The sequence below is a fragment of the Vitis vinifera genome, chromosome 14, assembly GCF_030704535.1.
Source record: "Vitis vinifera cultivar Pinot Noir 40024 chromosome 14, ASM3070453v1".
NCBI lineage: Eukaryota > Viridiplantae > Streptophyta > Magnoliopsida > Vitales > Vitaceae > Vitis > Vitis vinifera.
The window spans coordinates 772,057-790,580 of NC_081818.1; the positions used below are offsets into that span (position 1 = coordinate 772,057).

Consider the following 18,524-nt stretch of genomic DNA (forward strand, 5'->3'; position numbering starts at 1 on the left):
TTTAGGCCTTTTGGGCTTCTGTTGGCCCAAACTTTTTAAGGACCTAAGTAGAAAATTTTGTTATTGTGTAGATTATATTTATTTACGACATTGGATGAGAAAAACTCTTTATTATTTGTAATGAAACATAATTATCCAGCTTAAAAAACATAATCTATAAATTTTGAACTAAAAAATTTTATTTGAAGAATTAAGATGTTTTTAAATATTTTTTTATATAGTATGATAAAAAGACAATTGAAAATATAAATAACACTTTAAAAAATACATAATTGAGACCTGTTTTTTGAAAATATTACCCAATATACCCTTGTTTTTTGGAACACAATTTTTGTTTGGAAACGTGATTATGAAAAACGACATAAAATTATTTCTAAGAACCTGTCTCCAAAGGTAATTGTTGGAAAAAAAAAAAAGAAGCAGAGTATAATTCCAGAAATAAATACTTTTACAAGGCCTCATGAGAGATTATACTCCAAATATTTCAAAATTTTGTTCTGTTTTGGAAGACAAACTGGAGAACAACTGTACTGCAGAGCCAAGACCAAGACAAGGGTGATTCATGGCATCAGGCAGCAAAGAATGTGAGCCAGAAATCTAGAGGTTGTAGTAGTCTCATGGAAAGCATTGGGGTGGTGAATCTCAGAGGCTTGAGCCTTGAGATTCAAAGATGAAGAACAATACTGGAATTCTGAAATGGGATTATCAGAGAAACCGATGAAGAAAATCTCTGATTTCATCAATGTAAGGAGACCGAGTTGGAATCATGTGGCCAGAGTCGTGTTCAATGATCACAGAGCAGCCCTCTTCGAATGATGCAGCAAGGTCCCTGCTGGCTTGGTTGGCTATCTGCCTGTCATTCCCCTGCTCATTCCCGAAAATATGGAGCGAAGGGCAGTTGATCGAACCCCCTACCGAATCTGGTAAGTTAAGAGCAAACCCAGAGCACAAAATCACAAATCTGAAATCCATTTCACCACCTGGTCTTCCTCTTCTTGCAGAGACTGCAGCAGCCATTGCTGCTCCTTGAGAAAATCCCATTATCCCATCAAATGGTCCTGCCTGAGAAAATACCGTCTTCAAATAAGCTAGTGATACATCAAACCCATCCGTTTGCTGCTGGTACTGGAGAGGATCGAACTGACCGTCTGCCTTTTTCCAATTGGATTCACTTGCTCCGCTGAAATCAGGTGACACTAACCACGCAAACTTTTTCCTGCAATTAGCTGGGGGTGGGCTTTGTTGTGATAAAGATGACAAATCTTTGGAATTTGGCTCTTGTAAACAAGGTTGGTAGATGAAAGGCAACTCATGGGGTGCATCGACAAAAACAAGCTCAGCAATGCTTTTGAGTTTCTTCACTAATGATGCAGTTCTTCCTTTAAAACCAGAGGCATTCTGCCGAAACCCGTGCAAGCACAAGATTCTGAGTTTTCTGGAAGGCTTGGAACCTGTGTCATAGTGTTTATCAAACAAAAATTGACTTTTGACTTAACATTATTTAGTACTACAGTATATGAGGATTATGACAGATTACAGACCTTACCATGTCTCGAATGGATTTGAGGTGAGAGTGTGGTATCATCAGAGGGAACAGTTTTGAGCTTGATGGGTTGAGTTATTACTTGTGACTCATCATTTTCAATCAATGGAATTGACCCGTAACCCTTACCATGTTTCTGGCATAGCTCACAGACATATAAAGCATCCTTCTTCTGCTGGGCCACAATTACATAATTAAGAAGCATAATTTTATCACAAAAGGGAAACTAAAACTGTAACTTAAAACAAGTGGGATTAGAATTAAAAATGGAATAGAAGGCACAATTAGACAGGTCTAGATCTAAAATTGCCAATGTGATTGTGTATGCAATGAATGAAAATATCACTATCATCACATACCTGACAACTATCACAAACTAAAACAAGCATCCGACAGTGGTTGCATCGGCAGCGTGAAGAGTAATCATCAAATGACGAGCCACAGAGAAGACAGGCACCCATAATATTTGCATCTGAGCTGCCAACTGAAATTCTACAGCCACATTATGAAAAGATAGGAATTACTACTAAATCTTAATAGTTTTGGGTCTAGAATAGAGGTACAAACATAAACATATCTTTTTTTCTTTTTCTTTTTAAATTTTTTATTTCAAGTTGTAATATTATAATTAAGGTTCCCATAGATCTAAACTAGCTTGTTTTAGTGAGTTTTTGTGTAATGGAGGGCCAAAATGAATCATTGCTAATTACTTATTTCAGAAATGTTGGTTCAATACTGGCAACCTTTTTTTTGTTAGGAAGAGACCCTTTGTGAAATTAGAAGGAATGGGGATGGGCTGATGAAGATTGAAGTAAACTTGATGAGCATGACATGAACATTCAAACTGAGTTCCATAAACCAATAAGGTTAAGATGAAGAGAGGTTTTGAAGGACAAAGAGACTATACCGGTGATCAAAAACAAAATTCTTTCCTTTGAAGAAACCTCCATCTGGAAATTGTTCCAAATAACGTTGAATTCCACCAAATAACTGCAATGAAATCCAGATTACAAGAAATGTCATCATCAACATTCACATCACCAAGCATTATCCCAAATTCCTTGTCATATCTCAGAAAGTAATATATCGTATTTAATCATGCTGATAGCCGATTCTTGTTTTCAAAATTGTGACAGCATAATAAACAAACACACTTACTGTTTACTGGAGTTAGAAAGTCTACTTACATTTCAGTGGGTTGGGAACAAAATTAAAGAAGTCCACTGAAAGCAGTCACTTACAACTCAAACTACAAACAGGCCATTTTTTCACACAGGAGCTCACCTGAAATACATTTTCAAAGCCAGCTCCTTTTGACCTAATATAGGCTGACGCCATCTCACACCTTATTCCTCCGGTACAATACCTGTATGGACCAATATTTGAAGATTATGAGATGAAACAAAGCATGAGTTGAAAATTTTGAGAGTTTTTCAATTTAATCAAGGATCAAGCTTCAGCTACTGAGCACTACAAAATTATAGAGACAAAAGGGATGAGCGACAGAAGTGCGGAGAGGAAGAATGTTTTCTTTGAAGAGACACATGAAGCACGGAGGGGAGATTATGCTAATTTTAGTTAAGAGCAAGGCTTAATGATAAGTAATTTTTCATTTACGCAATGAGCAATGGATAGAAGTGGATCCCTGATATTCTTGTACTACAGTGATGTCAAAATATAGAATACACGCTATCCACATTATTTAAGCCTCCTCGTGCTTACAAACAACCATTTGACTCTTTGGATAAACTAAATTATCCACTCAAAAACATATGGGCTTGTCACTTAAATATAACCAAACATCAGCAAGCCTAACAATTTAGAGCTAAAAAGAAGTAAAACAAGATTTCTACTATCCATAGAGGATAACTAGACAGTTCAGGGTGTGCAGTACCTCAAAATACTGAACAACAAATAGTTCACAAGCATTAATCATGATTTTTCATCCTTTTTTTTTTGTAGTTTTTTTTGCCCCCATTGGGACTTGAGCCTGGAATCTTCCACAAACCCACCTCAACCCGATAGCACTTGAGCCAAGTCTCAAAGGCTAATCATAATTTTTCATCCATAAGAAATTAGAAACAGAAAAACATATGCAACCTTTGGCTAGGGATGGGAGAGAGAGATCAAGGGAGAATGTTTCTCAGCTTTGCCCACAAAATAGCTGGAGACAAAAATGGATTGCCTCTCTAGCATGCATGTTAAACAAGATTGGGTAAAGGAAAAGATTTTTTTATGAGATATTACAGTCCACATTGGCACTTACATGAGGACACGATTCCCACGGAATCGCTCAGAGTTATCATCTATCCAGGAGGGCAAATCACTATACTGCCTGATTCCTGGATCCAAAGTTTCCACATTTGGAGTTTTAAACTTGCCAATTCTTGTCTCATACAAATTCCTTGCATCCAACAGAACAAGTTTTTTATGGTTACTTGGATTCTCTTTCTCCAACAGTGGTCCTGGGAAACATATCCAGAATTAGCATACTCACAATTGTGATTTCTAATAACTTCCTATCCAAAAAAAATTCCAATCATTTCCTACATAAAAACATCAAACATTTATATACACACACCCAAACATAAAGCTAAAAATTTTTTAGGCACTGTTTGATTAGCAGTCTAAAGCCTTGTTTGATTTTATATGCTGAAGTAAATGCCAACTTCGTTTTCAAATAGTCATATCAAGTAATAAAAAATGCTAACCAAAATGACACTTAACCATGATTACCAAAGAGTGACTCAAAGCTCATGATAAGTAAAATAGATACTCGGAAAGAGAAAAGAATTACTTACCAGCACTTTGAAGAACAGAATGGAACTCAACCGCAGAAAGATGCGTTCCGGCATTTGAAATTTCTGGCGATTTCAACAAAGGATGAGGGCTAAAGGTAACCAATTCCTGAATACCCGATAAAATGTTTATCATCAATTATTAAGATGAGACACATCCCATGTTCAAATTTTCAAGACAGATGAAATGAAGAACATCTAGAACACTGGATTATACTCATAACATCCTGTAATAGCGAACAATGTCACTACAAGTTGACTGCACTTCAACTCACACCACTATCTTATAAAGGGTAATGATGAGAACCTTGACAACTCGAATTGAGAGAGAAGTGAATCCACATTCTTTTGCAACTTGGTCATTTAGTGGGTGGTGGCAAGACGCAAGCTTGAAGTCGGTCCCTTCGAATAAGCTATTTGACTTCACTGCAGCAATGTGTTTCTCCAATAAAGATAGCTTCCCACCAATCTAATCAAACAAAAATCACAAAAGCGTAAAATGAATCAAACAACTGAAGCCTCTGTTTGATTGCTGAGAAAACACAGGAAAAGAAATGAATCTAAAACACAAAAGACCAAAATTTTGCTCTTTTTCTTTCCCTCAGTTTTCTCGTGAAGTGGAAGATAAAATGAATGAAATTTTAACCCTCGAGTGACTTTGACGCATACATCAACACGACCATTTGGCCATGCTGAGTCAAATTGTTCATGCAGACTCAAAATCTTAACGCTACATTTCCTTTCGTTCCATTTTCCCAGAAACCAAGCAGAAACGGAGGGAAAGTGAGGGAAAGTGAGGGAAAATAAGAGAATACGGTGACGTTGACGCCATCGGGAGCGAGTCGGACTCGGCCGAGAAGGCCGAGTGAGTTGCAGTTAGAATCGTAGAAGGAGAAGAGTTGGTCGACGTCAGGAATAGGAGTGTACTTGTAGTATAAAACGACACCGTATTGATCCGGTCCGTCGTTATCCGCCATTGCAGAGAGCTTTTTCCTCTGCAATCAACAAAACCGTAAAAACTAAAAACCCTAATCTGGTGAGTCTTCTCAGATTCTCTACGCTTCCATTCCAAACGGTTCAGCCCATGGAGGGAAGTCAATTGACCGTTTTGCCCCCTTATTAATAATGTATTTATTTTATTTCTGTAATTTTGAATATTTTATAGAAATATCGCTACAGTATTTCACCAATATTTTAACTATTTTCTTCCACAGATGTCATATAAATATATATTTTTAAAAAAAATTAATATAATATATATACCACTTTTATTATTTTCCAAAATCTTTTATTCGAACTAAAATTTTCATAATTTTTTTTTTTCAAAAATTTTCATCAATATTGATATTTTCAGAAAATCAAAACACGAATATTTTCAAAAAATTATCACAAATAGAAGAATTTATTATATAAGTTAAAATAAAACTTATATTTTTAAGCCATAAACTCTTTAAGCAAAATTAGTCAAATAGACGAGAAAAAAAAAAAAAAAAAAAGGACTCTTATTAAGCTTAAAATAGGGTTTTTATTCTTTAGAAGTCAATACCTTAGTGTTTTACCCAAAATTCCAAATCCATGCCGTTAACGGCATACCTACATGACACATGACATTTTCTTCCACACTAGGAATCATGCAGGAAAGTAAAAGCCTAATTCTCAGTTGATGAAGTTCAACTTGAGTCTACAAAGGTGAGTAGTAATCCAAGATAAAAGCCAATCACAAGAACAATTTCTTTTTATCATGAAAATATAGAAGTACATATAAAGATAAAAACCACAAGTTGAAAACCTTTTTGCTTCTAATAAATTCGTAGACAAATTAAGCCTATGTGCCAGACCAAAAACCCTGACCCTTGGCAATGAGGAAAATCTGAAGCACGTCTACAAATTCTTTTCATTTCAACCAGAAAAGTGAAGAAGAAGAAGAAGCCTACAAAGACTAGAAAATTGAGACTCAGAAACCCGGCTTCAACCAAATTTAAAGCCACCTGGAGGAAGGTTGGGCTGGCTACTTCCAAAACCGAATCCCTGTTGATTTCCATCCCCATCCTGGACATTCTGGACTTCCTCGTCTTCCTCTGCCCAGTATCTCTCCAAAAGCTTTACAGACTTCTCATATATCTCATTGTTGTCGTGGGTCTGCAGCAGCTCAATCTTATCCAAGCCATCACACTCATCAATCATTTGTGCGTAAAGATTGATTCCACCATTCTTTCCCGATTCTTTGTCAGCCTCACCCACCTTCAGAATGTTCTCAAGGCCCTCGAGGCATACTGTCACAATCCTTGGGTCTGGACACATTAGAAGATCGCACAGGGGCTTTATGCAACCTTGGCTCACTAAAAACCTGCAAGAACATGTATACAATACCAGTTATCTCATTGAGTGGCAAAGGGCATTGTATACTGAAAAAATGCATATAGAGAAGCTCAAGGTAATGAAGCTTACAGGCAAAAGAATAGTGCATTCTTATAAGCTAGAAACATTTTGGTCTTAATTCAGCTTAGACATGGAAATAACAAAAAATGGATGACTGAATCACTGAACAAGAAGATACATCCCAAATGGTCATTCCCATATTTGTAAAATGATACTGCACTTGGTTGGATGCATTGTTTTGCAAAATATAGCGTGAATTCAACATATGGATTCTTTTTTCTTTTTTGATAGGCACTACATAATTCATGGCATGGGTACACATATAAACAAAACACCAAATGGGGCAAACCCACATGCATAGGAGGTAATCAAGTTGCACCCAACATATAGGGCAAAAGAAAGGGGGGGGGGGAACAGTAGAGGCAGAGAAACCAAGAACCCGTCTAGCTATCAATGAACTCCTAAAAAGCAGCATTCTTCTAATATGATGAAAGAAACAGGAAATTTTTTTACTTATTCAAGCAGGACCCACTAAATTTAGCTCTTCTCAGAACTTATTAAGATAAACTGCGGTTCTCATAAACAAAAATTAACATCATGATGTTTGCCATTGTTCCAAAGAGTCGAGGACAGCCCAGCAGTCGACCATTATGATCAGAAGTTTTGGAGTTGGTATTTATAATTATATGATTTATCCACATGTAAATATTTACAAAATGGCAACTGGGGAAAGTGAAAGAAAGAAAATGGGGCAAAAGGAAAGAATAACAGGACATGGATCTGATGGTCCATGCATCACTAGATTCAGTTATATATAACCAAAATAGAGAATGAAAAAGGTTATACAGCAAAGAGAATGAAGAGAACATACTGAATCTGCTCATGAGAGCCTCCAGACGTGGCATTTGAGATACCCCAAGCAGCCTCCTTTTTGATGTCAAACTCCGCATGTTGAAGTAGGTTTACAAGAGGGAGGATGATATTAGCCTCAATAACAGCCTGTTTCACAGAGATGTAGAAGAAAATAATTAAAACAATTGCACCAAGTAAAGTTCCCTGGGACTTGGTTTGAATTTTTATTTTTTTTTATTTATATCAGAAACAAAAGATATATATTGATTATGAAAAATATATAAGAGAAGGAGGAGTGGTCCTCCCCACAAAATATAGACTATACAAGGAGAACTGTATATAAAGGTATAGACCGCTTAAGGATACACAAAGGTAACATCTCCTCAAAACTGGACTCGACTCCTCTCATTGTTATCCACCCTCATTGAATTACAAACCGAAGGCCAGCTGAGTTGAATAACATTGAGTGGAATGCCTTTAACGGTACAAGAGGCCCACAAGGAGGAAGTAGTAGAAGTGAACTAGTTCCCACAACATCTCTTCCATTCTCCACTTCTCCTCAAAGATCCTAGTATTTCTCTCTTGCAAGTCATTTCATAGTAGAAAAACTATTTCTAAATTGGCTATCACAATATCGTCAATAGAATCCAGAATCTAGATTGTTGTAATGGGACCTAAATTTCTTCTCTACCAGTATTCTTGTTTTCCCAAGTCTTTCATTATTTTAGATACCCTCCACAAGATCAAAGAGAAGTTGTTTCCACCAATCCATCATAAAGAGAAGCATACACACCGCTATAGCAGTTGATATTTGCAATCAATTCACATTATAGCTTTCGATAGCAGAAAGTTCTATCAGCAACAAAAGGAGCCTATGGCAATCCTTGCCAAAGAATGGATATAAAACAAGAGTGCCTTCACACAAAAACAGCAACAGTGATGCATGGGCTTCCCTAAAGGCATAACAGATGCTGGAACTTGCTCTGAGATCTCGAAGAATATTTTAGACTATATTAGCAGAAATACTGAAATTACTTCGAAAAAGTTTACCAATGTAACAACCAAACAAGTTTACACAAACTCAAAAGGGGTTTAATTTTCAGTTGTTAATGAGGCAACAGTAGTAACACAAACTTTCCATAAGAAACTATTTCAGTTCAAAATAAAAGAATTCTTATCAAGAAAACAAGCATCTCTAAAATGAATAAACAAAGTTCATTCTCAACAACTATTCATTCCCATCAATATAATAAACTGTAAGTTATCTTTTCACGATAGTGATGGTTGAAGCAACCAGGGATGAAACCAAAAAGAAATGATTCCAGTATTTCAGCTGAGCAGTAGGCAACATATATAGAGTTTGAAACTTCACAATTTTCATCAAAAACATAGTCTACAAAGAAACCTATACCTGTATTTGACCTTTGTTCCCAGCAGTGATATTTGAGATTGTCCAACAAGCTTCTTTCTTGATGCTTTTTTTGTGATTTTGCGTAAGAAGTTGATAGAGACAAGGGAGCACTTGGTTGTCAATTACAAACTGAAACAAAAATGATAGATTATTTTGTCACTAAGAGGAAAAGAACAACCTTGCATACATGCACAAATACACGACATATAAGAGAGAGAGAGAGAGAGAGAGAGAGGAGAACAAAATATCTTAGCATTATTCTCAAATAATGTCTTTGTTAGTATTACTGTTTCCCTTCCCATTCATACTTAGAGAAATCAGCCATTTTCTAACTCAATATATACTGCCCAAGTAACCTAAGCCAGAAAAGAGGTATTACATCATTTCTTTAGGTTCTGGCTGTGAATTATTGCTTAAACCATTAGATTTTTTGCACATCTTTTGCACCAATACACCCTTTGGTATCAATCAAAATCATGTGAATTAGTGAACAAAATATTACTGATCAAAAGGTTACTTAGGATATTATAACACCATTGCCTATTTCTGATAATAGAGTCGTCGAGAGGATCTAGTGCTTTCTGTCCAGCTAAGTATATGTTTTGAGCTACTAGTGTTCAGAAACAAATCTTACAAAGGGCCTCAAAATGGTACGCAACATAAAGTGATAGGTTTATGATTTTCTAATTTTATTCATAGAAACTTTTTGAATTTCACTTAGAAACCAGCAAAATTTTCTTAATTTCTGAAAAAGGTCTTAATTTTATTTTTTTTGATAAGCAAACACAATTCATTAAAAGAAAAGACTGAAAAGCCCCAACGTATATAGGGCGTATACAAGGCAACAAAGGCCAAACAAGCAAAAAGCGAAAAAAACAAACCTCCCCTTAACTGGAGGCAAACCACTCCAGGAAATCTATAAGGGAAAGCGGCCCCTCTACCATATACAATTTAGCCCAATCCCAGAAATTACAAACAAAAGAATATTTAAACCTCTGAATTGCTAAACCCCCCCCCCCCCCTAAAGGCTAATCTATTCCTTTCCTTCCAAACCATCCAAAAAATGAATAACGGAATGGAATTCCATAATTTTTTCCTTTTTTTCCCCACAAAAGCACCCCCCCAACTATATAAAACTCCTTTACAGTATTAGGGAACACCCACTTGACCCCAACTAAACCCAACACTAAGTCCCAAAGCACTCTAGCCACTGTACAATGAATAAGTAAATGATCCACACTTTCCGCTTCGCAAGCACACAAAAAACACCGATTAGGTAGCTGCCAGCCTCTCTTTTGTAGCCTATCAAGAGTCAAGATCTTTTAGCATTGTTGCTTCATTGAATTACAGTTTTGAATCAAGTTATAGGATATTTGAGTTTTTCAAATTTTCTTTTCAGCTATATCTTTTAGAACAAATTCCTCTCACCAAGCAATGGAAGAAATTTTTCATTTCTACCCCATGAAAGAGTCATGTTAACCCAAAAGGTTCCTTCTAACTGAAGAAAGCATCACCTAAACTACTACAAAGAGAGAAAGTATCAATTGTCACAAAATACTTGCTTTGGAACAATGGAGAAGCAAGGTATTTGATGTTTACTCCTCACCTCTGCACAAATAACACCTTTTTTTTTTTTTTGATAGGTAATCTGCACAAATAACACCTATTCATCAAATTTCAACCACTTCTTTTGAGTTGATCAAGAGTTAGAATTTTGCCCCAAATCGTTTCCAAGCAAAGAAAGCAACCCTTGATGGTGCCCATATGGTCCACACTACACTTCTTGGGAAGGCTCTCAATCTTCCCTAGTCAAGGATGGAAAGAGGGATTTGACAGAAAAGATGCCACTCTTGGATTCATTCCATCTCGGTTTGTCCTCTTCTTCCCTATTAATTGAGAATGATTGCCATTTCTGGAAGAGAATCTTCACTTCCTCAAACTCCTAACCATTAAACGACCTTGAAAAGCGGGAGCTCCAACCACCCCCTTCCCTAACCTGCTCCCGCACTTCCTCTACCCATATCTATCTTTGTTAGAAGCAAAAGAGAATAGTTTGGGAAGGCTTCTTCCAAGGGTAAATCCTCACACCATAAGTCTTTCCAGAATTTAATCCTCCTCTTTTTCCTAACTGAAAAGCTAGACTTGCTTTTTATACCCTCCCACTTGTTTTTATGGCTTTCCACACCTCCACTCCATATCCTCCTCTCACCCTTCTCAAACACTACTCCCCTTTCCCCTTCTTCGAACTTCTCTATTATGATTTGTTTCTATAAGAACTCCCCTTTAGTAACAAATTTCCAATTCCGATTACCAAGCAAAACCTCATTTAAAGTTCAAAGATTGTGAGCCTTGAATTAACCTTTCTCATAATGACAAAAAAGGATATGAAATAAATTGGAAGGCTTGATAAAGTGCTTTTGATTAGCGTAAGACCCCCCCCCCCCCCCCCCCCCCCCCCACACACCCCAACAAAAAGGTATTACGAGGCTCCCAAAGGGAGACCCAAATAGGTAGAGGGCAACTCCCCTATTCTACACTTCAACATTGAGGTTGATTTCTCCACATTAGCTACATCCCAATAGGAATTACCTCACTCTTATCCAAATTAATTTTAAGCCAGATATTGTCTCAAACCACATAAAAACCCAACTCAAATAACTCAGTTGATCATGATTGGCATCATAAAGAATCATAGTGTCATCAACAAACAAAATGTGAGACACATCCATCTCCTCCCCACTTCTTCTACCACTTTAAAAGCCCTTGACTAAGAGCCTCCTTGGCTCTAGCCAACATCTAACTAAGTACCTCCATTGCCAAGATGAAAAGACAAGAAGAGAGGGATCGCCTTGCCTTGGTCCCTTAGAGCTCTAAAAAAAACCAGACAGAGTTCCATTAACAAGAACAGAAAAGCTTGCCAAGGAAATACACCATTTTATCTAACCAGTCCACTTTTTTCCAAGCCCCATTTCAAGACCGCAATTAAGAAGTCTTAGTTAACATGATCATAGGTATTCTCAGTGTTCATCTTTAAAATAACCCCCCAAATTATTGTTCTTTAATCTTGAGTCAATGGCTCCATTAGCAATAAGAATGGCATCCAAATATATATGCCTTCTACAAAAGCATGTTGATAATTAGAACCCACCTTTCCCACCATATTTTTAAGTTTGTTCGTCAACACTTTAGCTAAGAGCTTGTAGTGGGTTTGAAGTCTTTCAAATCTTCTGCACCACTTTTTTTTAGGGACCAATACCAAGAAACTAGTGTTTAAGCTTCTTGGAAGTGCCTTGAGTGAAAAACTCTCTCAAAACACCCATGATGATGTAGGACAACCCTAGGATGGTTGCCTACACTCAAGGGTAGGTGGGCTAGGGTTTTATTTTTAGGGTGTAAGGAGAGGAACAAGGAATAAATTTTATGGTAGAGAAAATTATAAGATAAGAAATAGAGAGAAAAAAGAAACAATGAAGAAAAGATGGAAAACCTTAGAGTCTCACTAAAGCCTTCTAGGAGTCTCACCTAGAAGAAAATCAATGGAGTCTCACCATTGAGGGTTGCAACCTTGCAATGAAAGAAAGTATAATATTATTCATCAAATTCATTCCTTTGATTTACATTGATTAGCCTATTTATAGGCTTCTGTAAGAAATCCAAAGTCTACTAGGACTCTAAAAACTTATCATAATTCTAATTCTAATTATAACATCCAAAGTCTACTAGGACTCTAATAACCTATCATGACTCAAATTCTAATTATATTATAACTCAACTAGCTAATCCTAATTAGACTTCAACAAATACCAATCCCTATTCAATTCTAATTAATATTAATCCTACTTAAAGTTTACTTAGGTCTTCCTTTTCTTCCTTGAATAAACTTTAAAAGACTTTCCCCCATCACATGACCTCAAACTTAATGATGTCCCAACATTAGTAAAATCGTTTGACCTTGGAGCCTTGTCCCCACCTAGACTATAGAGAACTTCAAAAACCTCCTCCTTAAAAAAAGGCTCCTACAATCTCCTAGAACTTTCACTCCCCAAAACCTCATAATTTAATCCCCAATGCTCAGTCTCCAATCTCTTGACTCAAAGAGAAGAGAGTGGAAAGCTCTACACGCCCTATCCTTAACTCTCACTTTAGTCAACAAGTTTACCCTACTACGCACATTAGCCATTTTGTGGAAAAACTTAGCATTCTTATCTTCATCCTTTAACCAAATTTCTCTATATTTCTATCTCATAATGTTTCTTCCATTAAAGCCCACTTTATGTACTCTTTTCAAAGCCACCCTTTTAGTCTTTACCTCCTCAGTCGAAAGAGGAGAGACTCTTTCCTTAGAATCCCAAAAACAAATTTAAGAAAGAGCCTTTACCTTTCTAGCCATAACATCCCCAAAGCCACCCTAAACTTGTTGGCTCTAATTACCCTTCTCACCCTATCAAGAAAGTGCCTCCACAAACTATCTCCACAACCCTCTAGGGCGAGTTCCCCAAGCAAATCAAGATTGTCCCAAGGGCATCTTTTACATTTTTCTCAAAGGTGCCAAGTAACACATGTCTAAAAGCTTCACATCTACCTCATTCAAGAGTATGGTTTGAGGTGCTCAAGTTTTGGCTTCATGGCGATGGGCTCAGCTTGCTCCACCATTAAATGATATGGTTTTAGTGTCTTGGTTTGGTGATTGGAGTTGGAACCTCACATGGTAGACTAGCATGAACAACCCAAATTTTAGTGAACCTGTTTTAGTTGGATTGAAATAAATGGAGTTCCAAACCAGCACCATGTCAATCATGTCACTCTTACCACATTACTTTCACTTGGCTACATATTGTCTCATTAGCTCTCAGTAAGGGAAAAAAAACAAAAAAAAAACTTCTATATAGGCTCATCTCTAAGGGGTTAACATGAAAGATTTCTCCAAAAAGTCTTGGTCTCTAAATCCTCTATTTGAGACCTCCCAGAAAAATAATTTCATTCTCTCCAAACGCCTTTTGTCTCCCACTAAGATTAGCTCTTCCCTAAACTTGGAGATCCCACTGTCTACATGTTGACCTCTTCTAAAAAAGAAATTTCGTTTAGACAAAAGGATAAGTTGTAGAACAAAAATGAGTCCTTTTTCTAATTCGAAAAAAAAATTTATATGAGCCCTTTTGATTATCATCCAAACTGTTATCTGCTACAATCCTTTGTTTTCCTTCCTTTTATTGACTAAAATTAAAAATAATAATAACAATTTAGGAATATAGGAACATTTTAGTGATTATCATCAATACTTTGTAAAAACAATTTAATATTTGATATTGGTACTAATACTTATGCAAATAAAATTAATAACCCTGAGTTCTAAGAGATGCAAGGTGCACTAAGGTACAAAGGTCCCCTGGAGGCTGGAGGCCAGGCCTAGTGCAACCCAAGGCATGTACTGATCAAAGTAAGATGCGCCCTTAAGGTGTGTATGTGCAATTTTATAAAATAGTGTTTATTTAAACACGCTAATATTTATCATTTACTCATACACTAACAAATGTGCTCATAAATTAACTCTCACTAAATTTATAAATCAGTTTAAACAAAAATTTTAATAGTCATGTTTTAAGATCACCTATATTCTTCTTCAAAAATCAGTCAAAAAAACACAATCTTTTTATTTTAAAAAAAAAAGGAAAAAAAAAATCTTTTGCCTTCTTTAAAATAGTTTTAAAAAATCATTTTGAAAAAAAAATGTGGAAGATTTATTTAACACACCAATCAATTTTGATAAAAATAAAATAAAAATTACCCTCCAAAAAAAAACATCAAGTAAAAGACAAAACCATAAAAATCCTGGAAGCTGTGTAATGGCTCTTTTGGCATTTCAGTTTTGTCCTAGAGTGTATGGGAGATAGTGGAGAGGGAGAGAAGACTGTAGGTGGGTTGCTTGTAAACAGCATGGGCAAAAGGAGACTGTTTGCATATATTTTTCTAAAATAAATTAACAGAAAAATGGAGAATCCTTGCACAGCTGGATTGCTTTTATAAAGCATGGGCAAAATGATGTCACCAAAATAAATAAATAATGGACAGCAAAGCGATGTTGTTCTGGCCCAGGGCAAGAAAATAAAAAATTCTAAATGAACCAGAAGTGCTGAAGTGCCTCACTGGGAGGTGCACACCTTGGTGCAGTAGCCACACCAGCTCCAGACGAGGCACACTGGCAACCGTGTCATGTTGCCTTACAACTAGGCACACCTTTGATAACATAATGACAGACATGTATTCAAATGACACAACAAAAATCTAGTGTAAATGTGGATGATAAAAATACCTGAGTCTGAGCATCATCACCCGTAACAATGTTTCCCACTGTTCGAAGAGCAGGTATAAGAACAGTTGGAGATGGATGCCTTGAAAAAAAGAAGTTTTAGTTAGCAGCCACAATCTTACAGATCCCTTAAGGAAAAAAAGCAAACAAAATCCCGCTAAAACAAAAAAAAAATCTAAATTAAAAGGAGGTCATTGGCAAAACTGGAAAGTTCATTGAGGACATTAAAACTTACAATAGAAGCTCGACAAGTCGTGGACAAACACCTGCTTCAAGCACGGCCTGAATTTTATCATTGGGGCCATCAGAAAGATAGGATAGAGCCCAGCAAGCATCTGTTAGAACTTCTTCATCATTTAAGTGGATGAGTTGCCGAAGAACTGGTAATGCAGGCTTCACCTGACAGAAGTCAAAACCGAAAACCAATTACAACTAACTAATTAACTTCTTTACATATCTGAGATCCGGAATGGGAGGTGAGCAGTGTTTAAAATCCTATTATTCCATATCTTCAAGCTTACTCTAGCATAACATAAATGTGCACATGACTGCCCACCTGTTCAAATGGTGTTGGTGGCTTGCCACGACAGAAGTTAGATAAAGTCCATGTAGCATTCCTCAACATAGATAGCTTTGAGTGTTCATTTAACTGAGATAATAATGGCATAAGGGCACCATGACCAAGAACAAGATCCCTACAACTTGGAGAATCACCAGCAACATTACCCAAAGCCCATACTGCCTGTTTACAAGATGGGAAAGTGAGCATTAAACATTATTAGATAAGACCTGGACTATTATAAGTATTCAGAGAGTTTTCTTGCTCTGAAGCAACAAAAGAAAAAATGGTTTATTAAGGATACAAGAGCTGACCTGCTCTCGCACGTCATCGCTGGCAGAGCTAAGAAGTTGCACAAACATGGGGACAGCACCATGTTCAATGACAACTCGAGTATGTTCCGATGTCCCAGAAGCAACATTAGTCAATGCCCATGCCGCCTCAAACTGCACCAAAAAAGAGAAACATGCAAATCAAGCAGGTTCTAGATTGATAACTTCATACTGATTGCTTCAGATGAAAAGGAAAAGAAAGACTTTAAACAACTCCTACTTGCAACTGGGGCAAATCATGCCTTCCAAGGAACTCCACAAATCGGGGAACAACACCTGCTTTGATCACCTCATCAATTGGAGGGCTGCGCTCTACAAAATAATATCAACTGAAAGTCAACTATATAAACGCGCATGTTTCCTGTCAAATAAATTTATCGCAAAAGAACTGCACCCATACCAATAGATAGTAGCTTTCTGAATTGAGTGGTTGCTTCCAGTTGTGAAGCAGGATCATCAGACCATACTCCTTGAACCATCAAAGTAATACTTTCCAACTGTTAGATGAGACCAAGAATAAAGAAGTAAACATTGAAACCGTTAATTATCAAGTCAAAAGCACCAAGTGAAAACAAAAATACAAGTTTAAAGACTACAGTTTATCACAAGAACTGAGCCATTAGAGCACTCATGTTTGCTCTACTACTAACCTGTACTGCTTTTTGCAATTGTAAAGCATTTTTAGTTTGTTGTTTGTCCTCTTTCCTTTTTTTTCGGCCTACAATCCATATCTTTCAACCAAAATTTACAACTGATAACGCCTTCTTTCTCTACAATTTATAATTCTTTTCTTGGATTTTTAAAATTTATTAATTCAATTAATGCTCTTATAGACATCTAAGCACCGGCAAACAACTACTTGCCCACAAAAAACCAATGCATTTGCCACCATTAGCAAGAAAAGAATGCATCATTTTCTTCACACATCTTACTACTATAATTCATCTCCCTATTTGATAATAATCACACTAAGGATATATTTTTGAGCCTTTCAACCATTAGGATCTTTCTGTTTGTATCACACTCCACTCAGTGGATGGAGAAGCAAGTTTTCCCAGGCCCCAAACATCAAAATTCTAAAAGTTCCCTTTCCTTTCTACTTAAAACTCTGCAACTAAGCATGTCCATACAAAGTAAAGAATAGAGAAGAAAATTAAGTACAGAAACCATCAATCACGTCCATTTTGGGTTTGAGAAGAATCATACAATTGATAGGATACCCTTCTCTCCAATTCTCACAAATATTATCGGTTTCCAATAGATGAAATTACTCATTTAAACTAACCAAATAGATGTACCAGGCTCCATTGGTGGAGAATCAAATTTCCACAGGTCCCAAACATCGAAATCTAAATTCATTTCCTAAATTTTCTCTGCGCATACAGAAAAAGCCCATGAAAACCCACGGATCAAAGATCAAAACAAATAGGCGAAATGGCAAAACGAGTAACAATTATTTTCCAATAGCAATAAGGTCCAAGAAGCATCTTTTGAGTCGAGATTTAAGCTTGCCCGGGTCCAACATAATGAAAGGCTAAAAATTTGCTTCCCTACTCCTACAACTTTCTATGCAATCAAACATAAAACATAAGAAAGCCTGAAAAACCGAACCAACTCGAGATCATCAAACATCGACATGAGCTTCAAATGGGTACCTTTTTCAATAGAAACACCAATCTGAGTAAAAAGATTCAACTTTTCCCAGTCACCAAACAACCCAACATTCCCTCCCTAATCACCACATTCACCCACCAATCCAAACTAACAAATCCCAAAAGCCCCATAAAAATCCACCAGCCAAAGATCAAAAAAAAAAAACCAGCGAATTCACCAACAAAAAAATATAAAGAAAAAATAAAGAAAACCCATTACCCTTTTTTCAACTACGGCAGTGGTTTGAGAGGCATCAGAAGAGAACTGCTGGGACTGAAGAATAAGCCCCTCCCTCCTCTTTTTAAGGAGATTGTCCTCGCGCTTGTTCTTCCTGATCTCCACCAGATTGTCCTCTCTTCTCCGGCGAGCCTCCTCAGCGTCCACGCCGGTCTTATAGGATTTCTTGCGCACATCTGTGCGAGAACCGGGCCGCAGCGACATTGATGCCTCTCTGTGTTCGACGAAATGTCGCGGAGAGAGAAGGAGAGGTGGGAGAGAGGAGAAGTGGGATCGAAGAGAATGAGAGCCACTGTGCGTGAGTGGAGAATATAAAAATTGTGAGTTTGGGAAGGGTGATTCTGTCTTTTTAGTATTTGGTTTTAAAAAAATGAAAATGAAAATAAAAATTAATTTTATTTTAAAATTTTTACATTATTTAAATTTTGAAATGCACAATATTTTACCGTTTTC

The 18,524-nt window shown here is 36.7% G+C and overlaps 2 protein-coding genes across 2 annotated transcripts; both read right to left on the minus strand.

Annotated features, from left to right (window-relative positions):
* Nucleotides 1-400: 400 nt before the first annotated feature.
* On the minus strand, nucleotides 401-5,426 carry LOC100261383 (rhodanese-like domain-containing protein 6). The gene is made up of 9 exons (XM_010661409.3): nucleotides 5,157-5,426; nucleotides 4,649-4,810; nucleotides 4,345-4,450; nucleotides 3,810-4,008; nucleotides 2,828-2,909; nucleotides 2,451-2,533; nucleotides 1,903-2,035; nucleotides 1,547-1,715; nucleotides 401-1,451 (listed from the first exon to the last, which is right to left on the minus strand). Exons 1-9 carry the CDS (start codon nucleotides 5,316-5,318, stop codon nucleotides 706-708), a joined length of 1,842 nt encoding a protein of 613 aa, XP_010659711.1. The 5' UTR covers nucleotides 5,319-5,426; the 3' UTR covers nucleotides 401-705.
* Nucleotides 5,427-6,050: 624 nt separating this feature from the next.
* Nucleotides 6,051-18,371, minus strand: LOC100263083 (importin subunit alpha-4). Its single transcript, XM_002281634.5, has 10 exons — nucleotides 18,054-18,371; nucleotides 16,582-16,678; nucleotides 16,402-16,493; nucleotides 16,164-16,295; nucleotides 15,847-16,032; nucleotides 15,526-15,689; nucleotides 15,294-15,372; nucleotides 8,984-9,112; nucleotides 7,592-7,719; nucleotides 6,051-6,688 (listed from the first exon to the last, which is right to left on the minus strand). The coding sequence occupies exons 1-10, from the start codon at nucleotides 18,273-18,275 to the stop codon at nucleotides 6,310-6,312; spliced, it is 1,608 nt and encodes a 535-aa protein (XP_002281670.1). The 5' UTR covers nucleotides 18,276-18,371; the 3' UTR covers nucleotides 6,051-6,309.
* Nucleotides 18,372-18,524: the final 153 nt, after the last annotated feature.